Below are 21,746 nucleotides of genomic sequence, written 5' to 3'. Positions count from 1 at the left end.
ACAGTGGCAGTAAGAGGACTTACTGTGGCAACGAGCTTGTCCACACAGTCGGGCGCCACGCTGTGCAAGTGAGTGAGGTGGAACTGCAGGTGGACCTTATTGTTGAGCATGTCCTGGCACAGGGGACAGCGGAGCATAGGCTGGACCGAGTGCTGCGTCATCACGTGCATCCTCAGCCGGTTCAAGTCTGTGTTGGTGAACTTACAGTAGGGGCACTGGTAAGTCTAAGAAAAAAAGATAAATATTGTGCTTTAGACCATTGTTGTGACCAATATATACCGGTAATTGTTTTTGCACCCTAAAAACAAGTGTAACCCTGCAAAGAGCAGCTACAGTTTGGAGAGGGCTTTAACCCAAGCGGACACATCCTTATGATCACAGACCTCTGTGTTAGTGTGAACCGACAAGTCCTGGCACCCACTTCAAAGTGCTCTCATCTGTCAAATACCATCTTCATTTTCGACTTTACACACAATTAGAAGCTCTAGAACTAGAAAATATAAATAAGAAATACATCACTACTTAATATTAAAATCTAAGGAGACTAATTAGAAATAATTTGGTGTATTTTTTACTTTAAAGTTTTGAGATTAATGAGACCTTGGTAAATGAGGATAAGATAACCTTTAGCAAGAATCGCCTAATCAAAAGGATTTGATCTAAAGTCATCAGTTTAATTATGCATTTTGCTCCTTGATTCCTCACCTGCTCTGAAACGCTCTTCTCGGCTGTCCTGGGACGCTTGGTGGAGAGGAGGCTCTCGGAGGCCTCGGACTGAGAAGAGGGCCTTTTGGAGAGGACCGGGGACTCCGTCTGGCGCCGCTCAAAAGGGCCGGACACAGCTATAACACATGCACAAAGACATTGACAAAGATCAGAAACGGCATGTCGGCACTTGGCAGCATGGGAGCAGCTCAATCAATAACACTGTGGATAAAGGGCTTTGCAATGTCTTCTTTAAATGTACTATAAATGTGTTAAATAGGACGTGCACAAAGTGTGAGCTGTAATACTAGGATGAGGATCACATGTGACTTTGGAGGTTCTTTCATACAACTCAAAAGACTTCTAATGATAATATTAGTTTACCTCAGGGGGCAGTTTTGGGTTTCACACTACAACAACATAGTTTTAGTTAAGTTCTTAACTGTGAGACTTATATTGATGATACTGTTAAGCTAACTACACATTGAAGATTGTATGTGGTGTCAAAGTTGAATGTCCCTTTTGTTTTTATGTACCAGAAAAAATATTATAGTTATAAAAATGCTGTTGTTACATGAATGATGTAAAAATATTAAGGTTAATGTGTTTAATTGTAATTCAGAAATCAAATTAAATTACAATATTTGCCATATTTTTAAATTAAAAAATGGTGATAAGTTAAAAAAAGACATAAAGAAGACTATGCTTTGTCCCCGACCGGGGGCACTCACAAAGAAACTTAAGGGGATGTCCTGCCTGAGGCCTAACAAGACCATAAAGAGTTACATTTGGCCTGATTTGTACAGTTCTAAAAGGGCAAATTGAGAACAGAGGGCAATGTAGCGGGGAGAGGGGCAGTGGTAGGAGGTCAGGTTAAGAGAGGCTGACCATGTTCCTGCTGGAGACATTAAAACGTCACCTCCAATCAGCAGCGGGTCATTTGAACTGATTACCCAGTGGGAGACCAGGCTGTGGACGGCGACACAGGGATCAGCCAGGGAGGCCCTATTAGGTCCAGTCACACTCAATCCCATTAAACATATCCGCCAATAAACACAGGCAATGTTAAGCAAAAGGAACCTCCCATTCTCTGACATTAACCTCTCAGTCACTGCTCTGTCTCACCACGCCGCAGTATCACCTCCGTCCACCAGTACAAAAACATTGACTAGAACTCCAACCTGGGATACTATGTTTTACAATATCACTCCTACTAGACATGCTATAACTGTGTACTAGACTTATTACAAGGCACAAATATCTCCTTCTGATTAAGAGCTCGTGCATATGCATAGTAGCCCATATCTAGTCTATGCTATCAAAATTATACTTTTAGCAACAAAGAGGCTTGAAAAGTATCTTTCTGTTAAACGATATGAGTGTATATCGATATAAGTAGCTACTGTGTGGTGTGTGAGGAACGCTTACTCTCTGTAATAGTTCTTGTCACAGTAAATTAGGGCTCCACAAATTCTGTGCAATCACAACATATAACCAGCTACTGTTTAAAATAATATTATTTATACAATATTGAAAGGAGGCATTCAAGAAGTATGCGTATAACATATGGTATTGAAAAAAACACTACTGAAAACAGCTATTATGGTGCAAATAGGAAAACACACTTTTCTATGACAAAGTGAATATGAGATAATGAATTGATTTAGAGTATTATAAAGTTTGTGTTATGTTAAATTGAACTCTGAAGTTAAATGTATAGGTTTACGTAAATGACTTCCTACAGAACTCTGCAAACTCCAAAGCATCTCATTACAGTCAAATCTTCATCCATATCAAGCGAGCACAAATTGAGGCAAGTGTTTACGACTCATTTGGGCAATTATTAATTCATGGCCCTTTTCCGTAAACCAGAGGCATTTGGGCCGCTGTGTCCCGTAAGTGAATTGGACTTTGGCACCTTGTCTTCTTTTCCTTTAGAGCTTTAGAGACAGACTGTATCATTAAAGGATTTATTATCAGCATTCATGATAATGTCTGGCAGACCTGACAGAAAACAGTTTTACTTCTATTGCGACACACACACACACACACACACACACAGACACACACACAACACACGCGCACGCACGCACACAACACACACACACACACACACACACACACACAACACACGCGCACGCACGCACACAACACACACACACACACACACACACACAACACACGCGCACGCACGCACACAACACACACACACACACACACACACACACACAACACACGCGCACGCACGCACACAACACACACACACACACACACACACAACACACGCGCACGCACGCACACAACACACACACACACACACACAGAGATAGATAGATAGATAGATATATAGATACACAACTTGGATCATACTATGTGACCAGCTCAAGTGTTGCTGTTTGGAGTTATTTTTGAGTTGACAGAACAACAGGACAATGGTGTTTACCTTTGCAGAAGACACAGTGTCTTATCCAATAAACACCTCTAGGCAAAACTCATAAACACGAGCTTTCAGGAACTGGCTCACAACAAGGACAATTTATGAGCCATTATCTTCAAAGACAAAGCGAATTAGAATTTGAGGAATGACAAGCACTGAAAGGACGTGATATGGAAATATAAACCCCCCACACTCCTCTCCCTGCTGCATTTTCATACTTCATAATTTACATGAATTTAAATAGCAAATCAATAACAAATCACAATGGCAGTGTTTACAGACTAAAGCTAAAACTTGAACCTACATATCAGTGTGTTCCTGCATACAGCTAAACAGCGCACTGGAGAGAAGTGAGAGAATTGTAATGCCACTGTGCTCCACCTAGGGGATGCTAATCAGCATGTTTATTAAGCAGACTAAATGGAACTGTGGCAGTATGCTGCCCTCTCACTTCTCCTCAGCACACAGCACCACTGCCCCGTCCAAAGGACCAAAACACCAGGGCCAAACTCGGCCCTGAAGTTAAGCAAACAGACATAACAATGATGGTTCTCTCTCTGTAATTATCAGACCTAAGCCTGGTTTACTAATCCAAAGAGGTTCCATTCTTAGCGCTTCCGTTCTCCACAGACTCTCCGTACACTAATCTGCTGCATAAATACAACCTGTTTTAATGAAGGCTGGTCCGCTCCAGTGCTGCTCTTGTGCCTGTGCTGTCTCAGCGAGGTGAAGAACTTATGAGCAGGGGCTTATGCGCTCTCTTCATACATATTTAATAGACAGCATTAAAATGACCCTTTGAATTACTAATATGAGAAATGATCTGGCTTTTTACACACAAAATTGTATTTTTATCTTCAGGGTTATATACATTTAACATTCTGTTTAAAAACTACAGAAATAGTCCTGAAGCGCTCATGTCTTTGCATTGGAGGTATGTGACTCTCAGGATAAATAAAAAGGCAGGTATAATGAAGGCATTTTCAGGAGATGACATGCCAAATACATATGCATTTTACAAAGACTTGCGATGTAGCTTTAAATGATTTTAATGAATAGTGAGGAGCAGCAGAACAAGAAAGGGAAAACAAGATTGACAGGGGCTTTAAAAGGGAGGCAGCCTTTTCTTCTTGTTCTCTCGTGCCGTTTGCTGACAGTGACTGTCATTTGTAAAGGAACAATGTTGTGCTCTGTTCCAATACTAACATGACAACCATGAGAAAAATACTTCAGTACTTCTAATGATGGACTTTAGAGACATCTCTCCCTTAGAATGTGCACCACTCACACATAACAGGTCTCTACATGTACACTGCTCTAACATTATCTAACTGTGTGTCAAACACACAAAAGCAGGGTTTACTCAGCACAGTGCACATTGCCACTACATTGTCTTGTGGCATATTTACATACTATGTTTTATTCCATTTTTAAGACAATTATTTAGTAAGAAAAAGTTTGCAGCAGAGAGGACCTTCCATTAAACTCGAGCTGTCGAGCTTTCGCTGACAGCACACCCCTGAACCCAGCAGCCCAACCTCCACAGCACCTTTTCACTGACATCAAACACAACCTCAGACCTGCTCCCTAATGCACATGCTATTTTTAACTAAGCGTTTCTAATAAGCTGCTGGGAAGCTGTAAATTTTTCATATGCAGCACATATTTCCTTTGTGGAAACACAGAAACACACTTATTTGGTGATTAGCGACTGACAGAGGGGAGGAAAGGAACTGAATATGCTTGTATCAAATTGCATGCCTTTCAAAAAGGAGGAATCCTAATGCGAGGAGTCGTCTTCCTGTGCACCACAGGTATGAGTGAATTATTAATCGGCCAGCTCATTTTAATGCTTTTTAAAGTGCTTTATTTTGATGTGCTAAAACATACTTTTAGCCATATTCAGTCAGGCATGCATATCATTATTTCTTCCATCAAAGAAGTGTGTCGCCCTTTCAAAGAGCACAAACAACTCAGCCTCATTTAAAATAGAAGTTCGAATATCAAAGACATTTTACAAAGGCAGGGCTTCAAACACTATGATGAAGTTTTTTCCCTGCACTTTATAAAAAAACTTAGGTATGCAAAAGGTCTAAATTGTTTTTCAGCTTTTAACCTGACTAGTGTAAATCAAAACATTCTGCAGTAACACAAGAAGTTAGACAAGTGAAAAGCATCTATCCAGGCCTCTTTTACTGTTCAGTGTCATTATTAGCAGAAATATCTTCTATTGAATGAGACATGTCTAACTGAAAGCTTTGTTTTTTAACAGCAACACACCAAAAAATGTGCATGAAACCACATTGACACTCACACAATAGCTGAATAAGTACAAACAGTCCTTTACTGTTTAAACAAGTCAAGACGTTATTATCCATTGTTTGAAAATGTGGACTACTGCTTTAGGTTGCATGCTATTCTTGTTTAACGTTTAATTAAGTAATTAATATCATTATTATTATTAATATCATTACTGTAGAACATTAGAACAGATGGAAGTGTAGATTTTCAATTCCTTCGTTCTTTAGTTAAATGACAACAACTAGACAACAACTTTGAATTGTTGAATTGAAGACCTGAAATCCTCCAAGTCTGATTGGATCCCTGACAGTGCTTAGGCCTAAAGCCGCCCCCTTTATCTGGAGTAGCACCTCCCTCTTTACCTGATGCGGTCCACTGTGTGAACCAGGATGATTTAGCATCTTTATCATGCATTAAAACTTGCAACAAATAATAATTTAACTATAAAAGCAAACACAGGCCTTTTGACTACTGTACATGAAAGGTGAAAAAATAATCAAAAGTCCCAAATGGTCAAATAGGCTGGAATAGAATCTTATGCAGCACAATCAAAATATGATTCAGATGTGTAATATGGGTTTGACTAATGGCCTGTGTTTGATTGTCCATGTGGTCACCGTGAAGAGCCTCCCCAGATAGTGAGTGTGGAAAGTGGGCCTTACCTGTCCCTTTGGTGAGCTCCTTGTCCCCCCCACTTTCTCTCTCTTTGGTATGGTCCTCCTGGTCTGTGGTGGTCTCACTAGCAGCCTCCACATCCTCGCTCAGCTCTCCTGAAGGGGGAGGGAGGATGGGATATGTAAATCACCACGCCATCAGAATTGGTGGAAGCACTTAAAGGGACGGTAGCAATTTTTTCCCCTCTTTTTTTTTTTCTATAGGAGCTGCGCACAATTACATTTGCTGACACACAGTGGCAAGCCTCGTAGACACAAAGGTTTGAACCTGTTTTCTGCCTACACGTTCGGCACTGCCTGCTATTTAACAAGAACACCAAAATCCTGTCAATATTTGATTTTGTTTATTTTGTTCAAGCTATAGTAAAGCAAAGTGGTCTGTGTGGCGTATAGGGGATATAATTGCATGAGCGGTATCTTTCAGCAGAAGACCTTTTACTAGACAATCCTCCACAGTCTTCCCCTGAATACAAAATACACACATACATTACTGTCCCATGCAATCTGCTAGGTTACTTACCAATACAAGGCTCATTTCACTCCTTCCATCCTACCATCACGCAAAAGCATAAATATTTAAAGGTCTGCCCATGCGCCATTCATTTTACTCTTATGCCAAGTCAAAGCCTGAAATCCCTTGTAACCGCCCTAAAAGCCTCCACTCAATATATCAGGCCATTTAGCCGCATCGAAGTCCAAACAATGGATATTCGATAACACTATTTGTAACTAACACACAGGAGGAAAAGATAGCAAAACAGATAATAAAAAGGGCATCAATCTTGTTTATTCCTCTCCAGTGCCCCCTGAACATCTCCTCTGCCTGTTAAGTTTGTTTAAAAGGTAGTGGGGACTTGCATCTGATGGCATTGATTTGACAACAGTAAACTAGGCAGCGGTCAATAGGCTCCTATCAGTTATTACACAAGTCAGCTAATTCTCCGCAAATGTACTTAAATGCTCTTTTGAAAACGCTTTCACGCTCAGGCCGTTATTGATATATTGACAATGCTACAACGGCTACTAAAATATCCTGTTCAAGAATTCAGCCCTGTAGTCATCACGCAGTCGATGTGAGCTCCCCACACGCACAGCCACAGCCAAAACCACCTTTTATGATGCTACATTATCCTGTTGTTTATGCTGTCACTTCTGAAATATAGCACACAGGCTATAGAGCATGTGTACTTCCCTATGTGGCATACTGTACAAGGAGTGATAACGGATTAATGCTCACGTCATGGAGCTTATTTATTGGATCAAGATTAGGGATGTCACAATGTTACATTTTAGTGTTGTGAAATTATTCACCTCAATTTAATGATTATTCATCACAATTTAATGATTATTCATCACAATTTAATGATTATTCGCAATTACTACTGAGTCGGTGTGAAATCTTTATTTGTGACCAGCTTTATGAAATCGAACTGGTCTGAATAACAAAATAAAGTAAATGTGACCAAAAAAGCAAAAAAGTATTTTATATTTAGATGTTTTTTTCTTCTAATACATTGAATTAGAACTACTTATTTTTGCTTCTAAAATAATCACAATTATTATTTGTAGTTTTTATGATTTTGTTGTGACCTAAATAATCACAATTATCGATAAACTGAACAAACTTGATATCCCTAGTCAGGTTAAAATAAAATGATAAAATGGAAGAACAATAAAGACAGAAGTAGGTATTAGTGTGTAAGATAAATGCTTAGTATACGAAAGGCTAAATCTGCAATGGCAAACGTGTAATTCTATACTAATAATAACAAGCAAAAAATGCAAAATGGTAGAAACAAGAAAAAAATATCTCATTAGCTAGTCTGATTTACTTAAGTAGATCTTTTACCGTGAACAGTGTAATGTCTTGTCTGCTTAACTGGTTTTGTAGGATCGTATCTGAGAAGTGACTGTTTATTACACTGTTTGATAAACCCATTCGAGTGATCCAACAATCTCATGTCGAACCAAAAGTAGAAATAAAAGGGCCGACTGGCTTCAAGTCAAAAACTGTAATGTTCTCTGGATCTCACCCACATAAATACAGTTGATTCTTTTTATTTTTAACTGTGTTTCTGGTATGTTTCCAAGGCAACACATAAATTCCGTCCAGCGCTTGTGAAGCAGATCTTAAACGCTAGCAGGAAGGCAGAGATCTGTAGCCACGTCCCCAAATCCCATCTAACTCTCGCCTTCATAAATCTCCCCCCAATTCCAAGCATTAGGAGACTGTACAGCTGCATAGGTGCTCAGATTACAAAATAATCCCTAGGTAAAAAAATGTTTCACCTTAAAATGGGGCAGAGTGTCATTTCTTAGTTATGTGACACTTGTAGTGAGACTAATTCCCCACCTACGCCTTAACACACCACGGTGCCTTTTGTGCTCAAACCATACAGTGATAGGCAGCTAACATTCGAATGCTACTCTGAGTTTACTTGCACCCTCCTCTCTCATGCAGCGTCTTCCCAAAGTGTATTTTATTTAGGCATTAAATCAACGAGTGACACTTTGAGCACACACATCTCAAAATACAATCCATAATATATGCAGAGATTCAGACATTTAATTCAAAGTGAAGCATTACAACTCTAAGTGGCAAATAGCTTTGCTTATTTCTCATCTCATCTTCAGCATTACGGAATGATTAAAGCAGGAGTGGGCATAATTAATGAAAGGTCATGAGTGGCCTAAGAGTAAGGATTGCGAATGGAAGAGATGCTTCAACCCTAGTCATAGATTAACTCCGGAAGCAGATGAGAAGAAGCACTCAGAGCTATGGCAGCGAGGCCATTTCCTAACCCAAATGTAAAGGACAATAGCCTGAAGGTTGTCTTCTAATTAATTGTCTTCATTAACCATCCTAATACAATGATATGAAACAGTTCCATTAATCTAATCATGCAAGCTGGGTAAATCCGCTGTCGACACAGAGATTAGCCTCATCTGTTCTTGAGCAGGCCACATTTCAGCTCTGCCCTGCCACTCACTCACTGCTCCCACAGACAGACACGCCGGCATCCCCTCGTGCGCCGAGCGCGTGCAGGTACATCATACCACCCATAGGTGTCACTCTATACAAGCTGAGAGGCCTCACACGCATTAATGAGGTGAGGAGGTATGAGGAGGGACGGGGGCCGGAGCAGCAACAGACAGAAACACGCCAGGGGTAGAGGAGAGAAGAGGGGGGCAGAGAGAAAGAAATATGTGCAGATGACAAAAGCAGATGCTATGCAAGAGTCGTCCGGTGAAGATGAGAGACTGAAAACGGCGAGATTACCTTCAGATGAGGAGAAGAGAGAGCGGCCCGGCGTTTCCCCTGAAGAGCAGTGATTACACTAATGCTAATCAGACTGACAAGCACAAACGGCCTGATAAATAATTGATGGTAACCACTGCACTTTCCAGTACTGCCTTTCCCAGACTGTAGAGAGGAGCAAGTAATAATAGTCACTCTAGATATCTTTCACAAGGTCAGGCTCCTCCTCCGTGCTCCGGCCTCAGCAGAATACATGCTATGATGATAACTGCCTCTCTCTCAAAAAAAAAAAAGCAAGAAAGATTTTTTTGGAGTCGTCCTACCTGAAAAAGGCTCCCGTGCTCCTCAAAGTGCAGTGACAGGCAGTGTATATGATACTATATTAAACAACATTATCTTGTCCCTCCAGAAGTCCAAGGCAGGCGGACAGTACTGACTCCCTCTCTTGCTGCTTGAGTGCCTGCCTCTCCACAGCTGTCTACTATAGGGCTGTGTGCCTAAGCTCTCATTACCCTCATTATGATTATTAAAGCTGTTGTTATCATTTTAAACCAGGTGTCAACTGGAAATCACAGAACGCTGCCCTTCTACTGCTACCCCGGCTTCCTCTCACTGTCAGATAAAAAAGCAATCTTATTTCACACTTCACAGACTCCTATCTGCCTTTTTTATTTTTTTCACCCCCTCCAAAATCTGCCCCTCCCATCATGTCTTGCACCCCTTCCTTGTATCAAAGTTGGCCTAACTCCGGACTAGAGGGTGCAAAATGAAAGTGACAGGAGTGTACTGCAGGACAATGGGACACAGGACCCATGCTGCGGGGCTTTCAAGCATTATCCCCTGCTCATATCAGCACCTCTCTGCCCCATATGCAAGATGACCAGCCCCCCCCCCCCCCCCCCCCCCAACAACACCACACATATTCACAAGCCACCCCTCCCTGCCATGTCCTCGCGAGCTACCTCTAATAAAACCACAAAACTGAGAAAAACATGGCCACAGTGGAGCCAGAGACAAGAGGGACTTTAGCCAATGAACAACCAATAAACCGCAATGGAGCTATACCGGCCACTGCACTTAAAGAGTGGGTTAACATGTGGTAATAATTTAAAATGCCTTCCATAGATATGCCGTGCTAAAGCTGTGGATGTTTCAGGACAAGCTATGAACAAATAATTATAAATTTAGTACGAAAATAAAATATGTTAAACAAATAAAATAAGAGCCGGTAGAAGAGTAGATGTGTAGCAAGAGAGTAGCAGAGAATCCACTAATTCATTAATCAAAACAAATAACTATAAAGGCAGTTTTTGTTAAAGCCATTTTTCAACACCTTTGTAAAACCGTCTATTATTTTTTTATTATGTGATATCACTGAAATTAAAAGTTAAAAAAAAGGAAGCGAGCGAGTAAAAATAAGTGTGCGCCGCCTCCGCTAGCACAGCTAATCGAAGTTAGATGTTAGATTCCTGACCTGTCTACGGAGCGGACATGCTGGCCTCTCCCTGCTGGCCCTGTCGTGACCTCGGGATCCTAAAGTGAATGAATACTTTGTGTCTCCATGGGGCTAAGGGCAAGTAGGCAAAGCCGGCCAAAAGAGTGTGGGACGGAGAGAGGGAGGGGGCTGAGACAGGCAGAGGTGCAGCAGATGGAGGAGGGGGCTGGGGTTCAGGGCACAGCTAATAACTAAAAAAAACTTTAAATGGCAATTTAATCACAAACAGCAGCAATAGCTCACACAGCGCCTCGGAACAAGCGGCCCCTCCTCCACGACAACGCCGCCTGCTCATCGGCACAACCCGAGGACCCCACATAGACCGCACATAGACCCCACATAGACCCCACAGGCCTACACTTAATTTCACTGGTCATTTGGAGGAAGTCTGAGCATTCAGGTCACAGCATGAGTCACAAAGGGCAGCACAAAGAAATAACTGTTTTACAAGGACGCTATTTGACTTTTGATACTTAGTAGATTACTGCTTTGGAGAACTGCTGATTAAATGTCTCCCAAATGTGTTATCTCATGGGAAATGTTACTAATTAGAAATAGTCCTTGTGATAATGACGTGTTTAAATACATTACAAATAAAGAGAATAAGACACTTGCTTTGCTCTACTTGTAGTCTTTGTGTTGGTTTTGAGTGATGAGAGTGGGAGATCTAGGTTAATGTGGCTACGCAGGGAGTGAGCATTCAGGGACTGCTCAGTCTCCTGCCCTGGCTGCCACACACACACACACAACAGCACACACACACCAGCAGACACACACACACACACACACACACACACACACACACACACACACACACATTAGACTAGTCCAGCAGGCTAACACGTATTATGCCCACAATAGAAAATGCAGGCTGCACTTTTCTCAGCTAGGATATCGGGCTAAAAGCCTGGATGGAGGGCAGAAACATCACTGGACGCTGCTCTCCCATCTACTCTGCCCCAGGGATATTGTCCTGCACAAAAGATCACTCCATCCCCCCGCCATGCATTTATGCTTATCATCCTCCACGCCAGCCTCCTCTTAAATCCCTTCTTTTATTAAAGCATCTTCCTCCTCAGATCCTATTCAGAAAGAGCAAACATGAATGAGGTGGGCTGACGGGTTTGGCTGAGGGGTGTCTGAAAAAAAAAATCTCTACTGTCATAGGGGGCAATCACATCAGCTCAGAAATAGTCACCAGTGAGTTGGAAAATGCAATGGTACAGTTGTGACAGGAGGACAGGCGACTACCCCTAACGCTGCCCCCCCTCTCGCCGCCCAGCCCACACCGGGCCGGGCTCCATCAGGGCGGAAGCACACTGGACACTCTGAATATGTATAACCCGGAAAATCTATTGATTTTTCATTTGGCAAAAAGGGACATGAAAATCACATAACCTGAAACTGTCACAACTCTTTTGTTCATAGCTTGTCTCTCCTGATGTTTGGCTTTTGCCACAAACTCTCTTTAATTACCAGGTACGCAGAGCTTCACAGCCTCTCCCCACAGAGACACAGCCACATCCAGCCTGCTGGGCTTAACAAGACAGCCCACATCCATTATATATGACACACACCCGGCAGCTTTTGTTTCATATCAGACTAATAAGCACTGTACCCAATATGAATATAGCCACGCTTTCTTTGGATATCCTACATGAGCTTTATCTAGAAACACATCTCTTCACAAATATTTGGAAATTAAAATCATAGCTTGTTATATTTAAACGATGACTCCTACAAAGAAACTTTTCACACTTTTCCCTCTCTGTTAACATAAAATGTGAACATGGACTGCAGTTTTCTCGAGTACCAGACAGGTGCACCATGTTAACTCGAGCCTCTTCACTGGTGCATGTGTTGTGACCATTAACAGGTACTTATCTGTTTATCTCTCCTTTTAGGCAGTGCAGACCGGTAAACAGTGGACTGTCTGAAAAAGATCTTAGCCTGACGATTTATTGAATGTGCCATTTGCATATCTTTGTAGTGCATCCAGCTGCCTGTGGACTGCTCAGTGCAGGTATTAGCTCAGAAAATCAATGTTGCCATGGATGGACGTATGTAGGGCCCACCTCGGTGCGTGTGTGCAGTCCGGCTCGCGGCTCCCACTAGAATTCCATTTGCATGAGTTCTTTCAGCAGAGGTTGTCCAAATGCTACTTGAGTCTTTGGAGAAGTGCACAAATACACAAGCGCACTCCTTTAGACCGCCCTGCTATCCTCATCCTACTCCTCTTCACACGCCACTCAAGCTCAGACCACCTGTTTGTTTATTAAAGCGTACAGCCAGATAAAACAGAATCTGGCACGCTTATGAATACCAATTGTACTAATCAATTTTATTTAAAATATAAAATATCGCACAGTATTGATTTGTGTGGTCTCGGCTTTAATAACACGATAAGCTCAAGAAAAAGGTGCTGGGCAGTTTAGACAAGTTGACTTTTTACATGATACAGAAAAGATGATTGTAACTGGGTATCCAAAACTGATCATGTTCTGTTATTGCCAAAGTTAACAGTTCTTCAGTGCTGAATGGTCAAATGGGTTAGCTCACCGCCAGATTCAGGATTGATATTTCCATTTTCTAGCTCATCTAACCCTGCTAACTGTCCTGTCAAAAACACTTTTAAAAATGTGTATCAAATTCGACTCAAAGCAAAACTGTTTTACTTGGGAAGGAATACTGGGAAGGAATATCAGTTCTTTTCCATCACAGATTGCTAATAGCAAAATGCTAACGAATGCAATAATTACACCGCTCTGGCTCTTGAAAACAACTACAAGAGTGGTTATTGTAAAAAGCTCCTCCATGTTTCTGCATTCAATTCCTAATACAAATCAAATACACCAGGCCTCTCTCGCCATTTGTCTTTGTTTCTCTTCCTCTTTGCATAGCCCATCCATTACTTTCACATGAAATATGAAAAGGCAATATCCTCTCTGTGTTTGTACTGAAGCGTAATGCGATTGTGTTGTCATTTATAGGAAATAATCGCAAACCTCTCTTTCATTTTCCAGTTCAAATAACCATGAAAAATTAGCCTTCAATGTCAGGGAGGACAACAAAGGGATGCACACAGACTATTGCCTCACCACTGCGCTTGACATTTCTCCTTAATAGGAAAACTGCTGGTTGCTTCTGTACCTTTCTTTTTCAATCTTTTATTTTTCTAACCCCTGTTTTCCTAATTTAAAGTTTCTTACTCAGATGTGTGTTATTGGGAAAGAGAAAAAAGAGAGAATCTATGCATTTTGGAGGCATGAGATTCTGCATTTTGCTTGTTAGCATGAAAGCTTGTTGGCTGCAAGACCCAATACAAATCTAGAACCGGAAACAAGCATTAGGTAAGTGGGAAAAATGTGAAAAAAGATAAGAACTGAAAAGAAACACTCTCATTATCTAAATAATTATTATAGAAAATAAAAATGGTTGTAAGTTTGAAAACACATTACCAACAACCATTGTCTTAATTGTGTCAGTTATTATTTTTGTACACATTTTGTCAAATATATTTCCTCGTAGTTGGTCTTTCTTACAATAAACATGTTTGTCTAGTGCTGTAGCGATCAGACCTTGTGGCAGCAAAGTAACATATAAGTAGCAGAGCTCTTCATTTAGCCCTAACAAACGATGTACAAGCAGATGTCTGTGCAAGACCCCTTACAATTAGTCCGACTCACGAGATCCTTTTCATTTAGAGAAATCTTTATTTTCAGTGCGAGCAGCAAAGTAATGGTAATTGCTTTTAGTATTACTGCCATTACAGGCTTAATAGGTATGGGTTGTTTCCCACTGTAATTATGTACAAAATAATCTACCAACTTCGCCAAGCAATTATTGGAAATGCATTTAAGTTTATTTGTGCTAAAGCATTAGATTGTACTGAGAGATAACAAAGGGCAATACTAATAAAATAAGATATTTCAAATACAAATACATAAAGAATGTAGGAAAATGTATACAGCAAATATCATTAAAGGCATTTTAAACAAGTGTTCATTGTCTTCTCTGAATGTTTTAAATTAAAATCACTTCTAACTAGAATTACCTCCAGGGCTGCTACACAAAATATGTTCTTAATTTCTATGTGTGAAAACTGGGTTTCTGACATTGTGGTTTGTGATCCATATAATGAACCTTTCTCTGGAATGCTCACTGAAATAGACTCCACTAATGCCATTAGTTCTTGCTTTTTTCACTTCTAGCAATGTTCTAATTTATTATCATGCAATTTCAGCAGAATTATATATTTATTTTGTGCACACCTTGGAGCCTTAATTACAAAATAGACTGGAAGCCAGATGATAGGATGCACTGCACCGACTCAACAACCATTTATTGAGATTAAAGTTATCCTTTAATAATCTCTGCGGTATATCCAGGCTCTGTGAATTTGACTGAGTTCCAAAAATGCTTTAGGGCTTCGATTTCCCCTAGAATTAAAGAAAAGCAGAGGCTATTTTTGATATTGCTTCAGTTGTTATTTTTAGGAAGTCATTAGTACCATATCGCTAATATATTGAGGGTTGGTTTATTTTTTTAACAAACCAAAGCCTCTTCCCCAAATGTACACATCAGGTACATGTAGGTAAAATGATGGTTTACAAAAATAAAAAGAACATATAGTAATTATCAAACCAGCATTATAAAGGTGAGTGAGTACTCTACTGCTAATGCAGTGCTGCCAGTGCAAAGACATGGAGGAATGAGTATGTGTGTGGCGAATCCTCACTCCAGTGTGGTCAGGGATTAACAAAGCCTGGTCCACAGAGACTCGCCTGCTGCTGCTAAATTGGTGCTATAGCGTATGATGCCATTCTTATGCATGGCGATGGCTGGTAGTGTTGCACTTGTTTTTGTAATGGTGTCGTTATTGTCCTTGCAGCAGAAGAATCTTCTCACTCATTAGTGAGAGCTTCTGGAGTAGGGGCGAGAGCCAAATAAGGTATTATATTAATTATTCATCTCAGTGGTCGCTGTTCGGGTGCTGCGATGTGAGCCTTAAGCAGGGACTTTAACTAGCAGAGGTCTTTCTCTAGAGAATGTGTCGAATAAACAATTGAAAAACTGCCAGTTACAAGGAGAAAACATACACTAATCACCAAACTAATATTTAAAAACAGGCTGTCTGCAATAACGCATCTCTCACAGGATCCCTGCCTGCTCTCAGGAGAAATAATCCAGTGTGAAACAGTGCATCACGGCACCAGCCTGGATCTACTTCAGACTCATAAAGGCCCAACGCTCCCCCTCCTCTCTGCTCTGCCCGGGCTTCTGTTGGCTCTGGCCAGGACCAGGGCCTCCAGAGAAGGCTGTGATAAGAATTCATTTCTTCCTATTATGTGCTCTTGTCCATTGCCTCAGTTCATCAGTTCAGTGCAACCAAGTCAATGAAAGGGCCAGTAATGAAGCAATCAGATGCAGCCTGGCTTTCTGGTCCAGTCCTCGCTGCTGCTCCCGGAGCCTGCTCCAATGCATGTGATCCGGGCCCAACACTCAGGCAAAGTGGACACAGTGTGCCACATGTGCCAGACATTAATTCCGCACCTGCCTTTAACACAGCATGTGTTAAAGGGGAGGTGCGCTCACTTTGTCTACTGTCTCATAAGAGGCTGCAGAAAAGAAGTCCATACATTTAACTGGGTGCTAAGGTTACAGGTAGCAGCCAATTTGAACATTTATTTACATCTTACCTTTTCACTCCACTGTCTCAGCTATCCCTCCACAACATGTGGAAACTGTTATGGAAAGTTGGGAGCGAAAATGCATGGACTGAATCCTAAACAGTTTCAGGGCTCTGCCTCTTTTGTCATGTAATGCTGTGAAATTTTCATTTCAATTTAGGACTATTTGATCCACCCAATATTGTTTTCTCTAGCTGGAGGGGAAGGAAATGCTTGCTGTTATCTTTGATCATCCTCCCTTCCTTATCCTCTCATATACACAACTACACAAAAGCAGATGGCGAGGCTCTTATATGGTCTTGCTTTTACACAAGGGATGTCAAGATTATTCGGTTAATCAATAATTGTGACTATTCAGGTCACAGACAATTTTACAAGCAAGTGGTTTTAGTTAAATCTATAGTTAAAAAAAAAGACCTAAATCTAAATAACGTTTCTGTTTTTGTTAAATTTAACTTTATTTAGTCTTTCAGAAAGATCAGTTTCATAAAGCCGGTTACAATCTTGAGGAATAGTAACACGTTAGACCACAGAAATTAAAGAAAATTAAAGATTTCACTGTTGTTTGGTCACAATTTCACAATCGTTAAATCGTAACACTGAAATTTGATATCGTCACATCCCGATTTTCCACTGGACAGTACAGTAAACATAAACTAGACCAAAAAGACATACAGTTCCCATCTATTGCTAAATGAACTAACAGTGTTAATTGTTTCCATTAGAAGTGGCTAAACCCCTCTTTGCGCTCCTGGCCTCCTTGTCTGTGTAGCCTGCGTGCTGTTCACCTGCTGCACTGCGGCCGCTGGATTCTACCTGACAAGAGCTCCTTAACAAGCAGCAGTCATTAACCTCCGGAGCAGCGCTGCCATGTGATGTAGTGCGCTCGGCCGGCTGCAGAAGGGCCCTATTGATCCCAGACATACTTGGTGCCTTCCTGGATGTTTATAATCAATATGCAAATGGCCCGCAGCATTGATTCAATATTAATTTTCAATTAGGGAATTCTCAGGGGGTCCTCAGGGGTCAATACAGAACCATTCAGAGCAAAGGCTTGAGCAAGTTGCAGGCATTGACGTTCCTCTATCCAAGACAACTTACTTACTGTTTATTTAGCCTGCCCAGCTGTAATTCCCCATTAGGGCTTGGGATAATAGGCAGGGAGACGGATGGGCCTCTCTGCACTTCTGCTGCGCTCGTTACATAAACTTTTGGTGTAAAGGCCTTGTCCTAACTAATAAGTCATCATTTCACAGTTAGCGCTGTTTGTTTTGTTTAGACCACCAAAATAGGAATACTATAAGAATGTGGCTAACAATTTGTTTTTTCATTCTTCAACAGGAGAGCCTGCCCTCCTTGTGTACCATATAGGTTATAGCATGAGTAATTAGTCTGTCTGCTACACCCTGAACACATTGATACAGAGGAAAATATGTGAAATATGTGTGGTCTGCATACTAAACAACTTCAACATTACTTCATACTTTCAACGAATCTTCAAAGCAACACTCCACTTTGTATTAAGGTAAGAAGAGTGGAAAAACCAAACTGCAAATAAGGTTATGAATCCTAAGTGAGTCCTTTAAAACAGTGAAACAAAGCTATTGATTGATAGAGCTGCTATTATTCCAGTACAGACAGTGTGGCTGGCTCTTTGTTGCCAACGCCAAGACAATCAGGCTTTTGTGGCTGCAACTCTGACTTCAGACATCGTCCATTCAACAGAAAGTACATGTGAGTAATTAGAGATATGAGTGACAAGTTATTGCCCAATAGACTTGTTAAAGCCCCATAATTTGATTTGAGTTCGACTCAGCAACAAAACATGCAGAAGTTTTAGGAGAACAAGGAAACCTAAAACCTATGAAAATATTGTAGGCCACACAATTCAAACAGCACAATTAAGTTGCTCAACTGTTTCCTGGATTTGGAACGCTTTTAAAAGGAGAAATGTAATGATGACTAGATCAGAGTCACGGGCAACTTCTTTTTCTGGTGCTTTGGTCCAAAGCGGTTTAAGAAAGGATCAGAAGTGAACATGAGAAGTGTGCAGTGCGACCCCATCTGACAAACACTTAAATGAACAGTTAATGCGGGTCCTAATGGCAGATATGGTTGGTGTTAGCTTTAAAGGTGGATTCACACTTGCCCCTTTTATTCTTTTTAGCACCCTAAAACTCTAAGATGATCCACTTTTCTACACTGTTCAAAATCAGGATGATCTCAACATAGAAACTATTGTACAAATCCTTTACACAGAGTCTCTAGCCTCTCGCACAGATAACCAGTGTGGACTATTTGCTGCGTTTTTTGCTGCCCGAGGTAATTGGTTTAGGGATAACATTAATTACCACATTGCTCATTAATGGATGAAGCCTTTATTGGTTCCATTGATCAGCCGGACCTGTTAGCCATCATCCTAAGCAATGGTGGATGTAACAAGCTTACATATTGGCATATCAATTAATGTAATCAATTGCTGTCAGGCAGTTGCCATTCTGCCCGCCCCATTTGGGTTGCCCCCTCTTTGGCAGGATGAGAGGGGGTGGGACAGAAGACCACCATGTCAAATAAAACTTTATTAAGGGATTTCCTGATGGTTATTTAGGTGGAGGTTGTTACACAGTCGACTGATTGAGCTGTATTAAGTGTAGATGTAAACACTGCTGTATGAGGCCTCTAGTTGATGTAGTAAAACCTACTGTGGTGCTCAGAATAAACACAGGGAGCCAGGCATCTATATTTGAGACTTCAACCAATGTAATCCACCTACTGCACAAACTGAACCCATGCAAAAGTGTACTTGTACAGCTTCTCATCCATTTTAATGCCTCAATCTACAAAACAACAGTCAATCACATTTTCTGCTTTCCTAGTTCATAACAAAGTCCATGTGTTGTAACGAGCATAAGCAACTTCAAACACTGTGCCTGCTAAAACACTATGCTTGAGCACACCATGAAAAGTAGAGGATTTACTTGGGTCTCTAGCTCTTCATTTGCTTAATAACAGATCAGTCTATAAGAAAGAGGCTGTTCTGACGAGGATATGGCCTGGTGAGGATGTCTCAGTCTCAAATCCTATTTGAAGCAGTCATCCTCCTCCATGTGTAAGATCATCAACACACATGACAAGTCCCATTAACACAATAACTCACATAATCTCACATAAGCGAGAAAGGTGAGGATACAAATATATATGCCTTTAAGACTAACATATCATGAATAAATGTACATGTAAAGAGCAAATATTATCACAATAATAGGGTTCCATTACTCTGACCACATAGTTACCCAATATATGTTTCATTCTAAAGACACCCGAAGTATAATAAAACAAGTGGAACACATTGGTATGAACACGAGATGGTGAGGGTGTTTTGTATATATCTATGATGCAAATTTTATTCTTGCATAGATTGTACTTATTATCTGCACTCCCTCCATAACATTAGGGAAACATAACATGATGAGCAGTACACCTGAGCTAAGACTACTCATACTCATTTACAACAACACTAAATAGGTTGCATTAACATATAAGCTGCAGAGACATACTGTGCGCATCAATATTTATATGAAGAGTATTTTCAGACAGAGAAGACGTTCCAACTTTCCCGACACAGATCTGCTTTGCCTGTTAAGTCCTCAAGTACAGGAGATGAATGAATATTAGCCAATGCTTTTATTAGAAACCACATTTAAGTGCTTTGGTGAACTATTTGATCCAGTTAGTGCACACATTTCCACAGACAGAGCCAAATGTCACAAATTGAAAATCTTTCTTTTTGCTTGCACTCTGAGTCAGATTCTTCAGAATATTAAACGCCAAGTCTAAAGGATTACGGCAATAACAAAAGGAATTCTAACTTCAGTGCAGCTCTGACTAGTATAACTATTGAGTACAACAATGTTGTTGCAAAATCCTTTATTAGATGTATTATTTGTGAACTGAAGCTGACAGTGCATGAAGGTCATAGAGGACTGAGTAGTGTGTGCAGTGAGTGAACACACAGCCACTCTGTTGGACAGCGCTTAGTGCCTGTATGGGACCTCCTGGAGGCCTATGTCCCCTGAGCAATGCACAAGTGGGCTGGGCAATTAACAATTTCATGCTGATTGCCTGAAGCATGTTTGGCTATGCTATAAAGATAATAGCATGAAGGATGCAGCGGCGGCAGCCCCTCTTCCCCCTTCCCTTTTTGGTGCTCCTCTATTGCTTCAATTTCTCAATTCTCTCCTGTGCAATTCACATGTTGAAATGACGCGCTGCCTGCTTGCTTTATTAAAGACACTCACCGTGTTTAGAGGGCACATTTAAGAAAAAAATATATAAAGATGACTCCCTGAAGAGTAAACAGGGATGATTATTAAAGGGAAGGAGAAAACTCGAGTCCTGGTCTCCCACTGGCAACTTGATTTGAAAGTCTAATTTGGCAACTGCACACAACAGGCGTGCAGGTAGACAAAACAAACAGGTTCTTTTCTACAGACAAACTGAGCATGCTCAGACGGGCTCATGGTGACACCCCTCATCTTCCACCACACCAGGCCCTGACAGAAATCCACTGACTGTGGGGCATCCTGCTGTGCAACAGGAAAACTTGTGCATTACTTAACCTGTATATCATATTCAAGACAAGAAGAGTGCAGCTGAAATACAGTGACGTTCTCTTCAAGATGACAACAAGTAGCAGTACTTATTGAATTACCACCATTAACCATTTCAAAGATCTGTCACATTTGACAACAATATGGTAAGAAATGTACAAAAAACAAGAAAACAAAAGATTATGCCCTACAAAGGGGGGAACCATTTTTTCTATCATATATACATTCAAAAAACAACTAAGAAACCTACTGTTCTAAGACAAAGCCTTTTGGTGAAATCGTCACTTTTTATCACAGATTTTAATCAAACGTCCAAGCTAACATTTCCCTTGCAGAATCACGCTTTTCCCTTTATATAAACAAACGATGAAGACATGAGGAGGTGCTGTGGCCCGGACAAAGGCTCCCCTGGCCCTCCCCTCTGACCCCTCCCTCTCTCCCATCCCACACACACACACACACACACACACACATACGTCCCAGGCGTTTGCCCTTTCACCCCCCGCTCGGCGCTGTGTGAAAGTCCAGCTGGCACCCTGACACACTCAACACCTCCACAATACCCCAACACAGAA

The 21,746-nt window shown here is 41.0% G+C and overlaps 1 protein-coding gene across 1 annotated transcript in view; it reads right to left on the bottom strand.

Moving 5' to 3' along the window:
- The window catches only part of zfhx3b (zinc finger homeobox 3b), a 110,159-nt gene that overhangs the window by 14,257 nt on the left and 74,156 nt on the right, over positions 1-21,746 (bottom strand). Inside the window, exons 6-8 of the mRNA XM_072464870.1 lie at positions 6,106-6,213; positions 706-842; positions 24-224 (exon numbers count right to left, since the gene is read on the bottom strand). Coding sequence (XP_072320971.1) covers positions 24-224; positions 706-842; positions 6,106-6,213 — 446 coding nt within the window. The remainder of the gene's footprint in view (positions 1-23; positions 225-705; positions 843-6,105; positions 6,214-21,746) is intronic.

The sequence above is a fragment of the Eucyclogobius newberryi genome, unplaced genomic scaffold (assembly GCF_026437365.1).
Source record: "Eucyclogobius newberryi isolate DKJ021-1_F unplaced genomic scaffold, fEucNew1.0.hap1 SCAF_5, whole genome shotgun sequence".
Lineage (NCBI taxonomy): Eukaryota > Metazoa > Chordata > Actinopteri > Gobiiformes > Gobiidae > Eucyclogobius > Eucyclogobius newberryi.
Note: the sequence above shows the minus strand (reverse complement) of the source record. Positions and strands in the feature narration are given on the sequence as shown.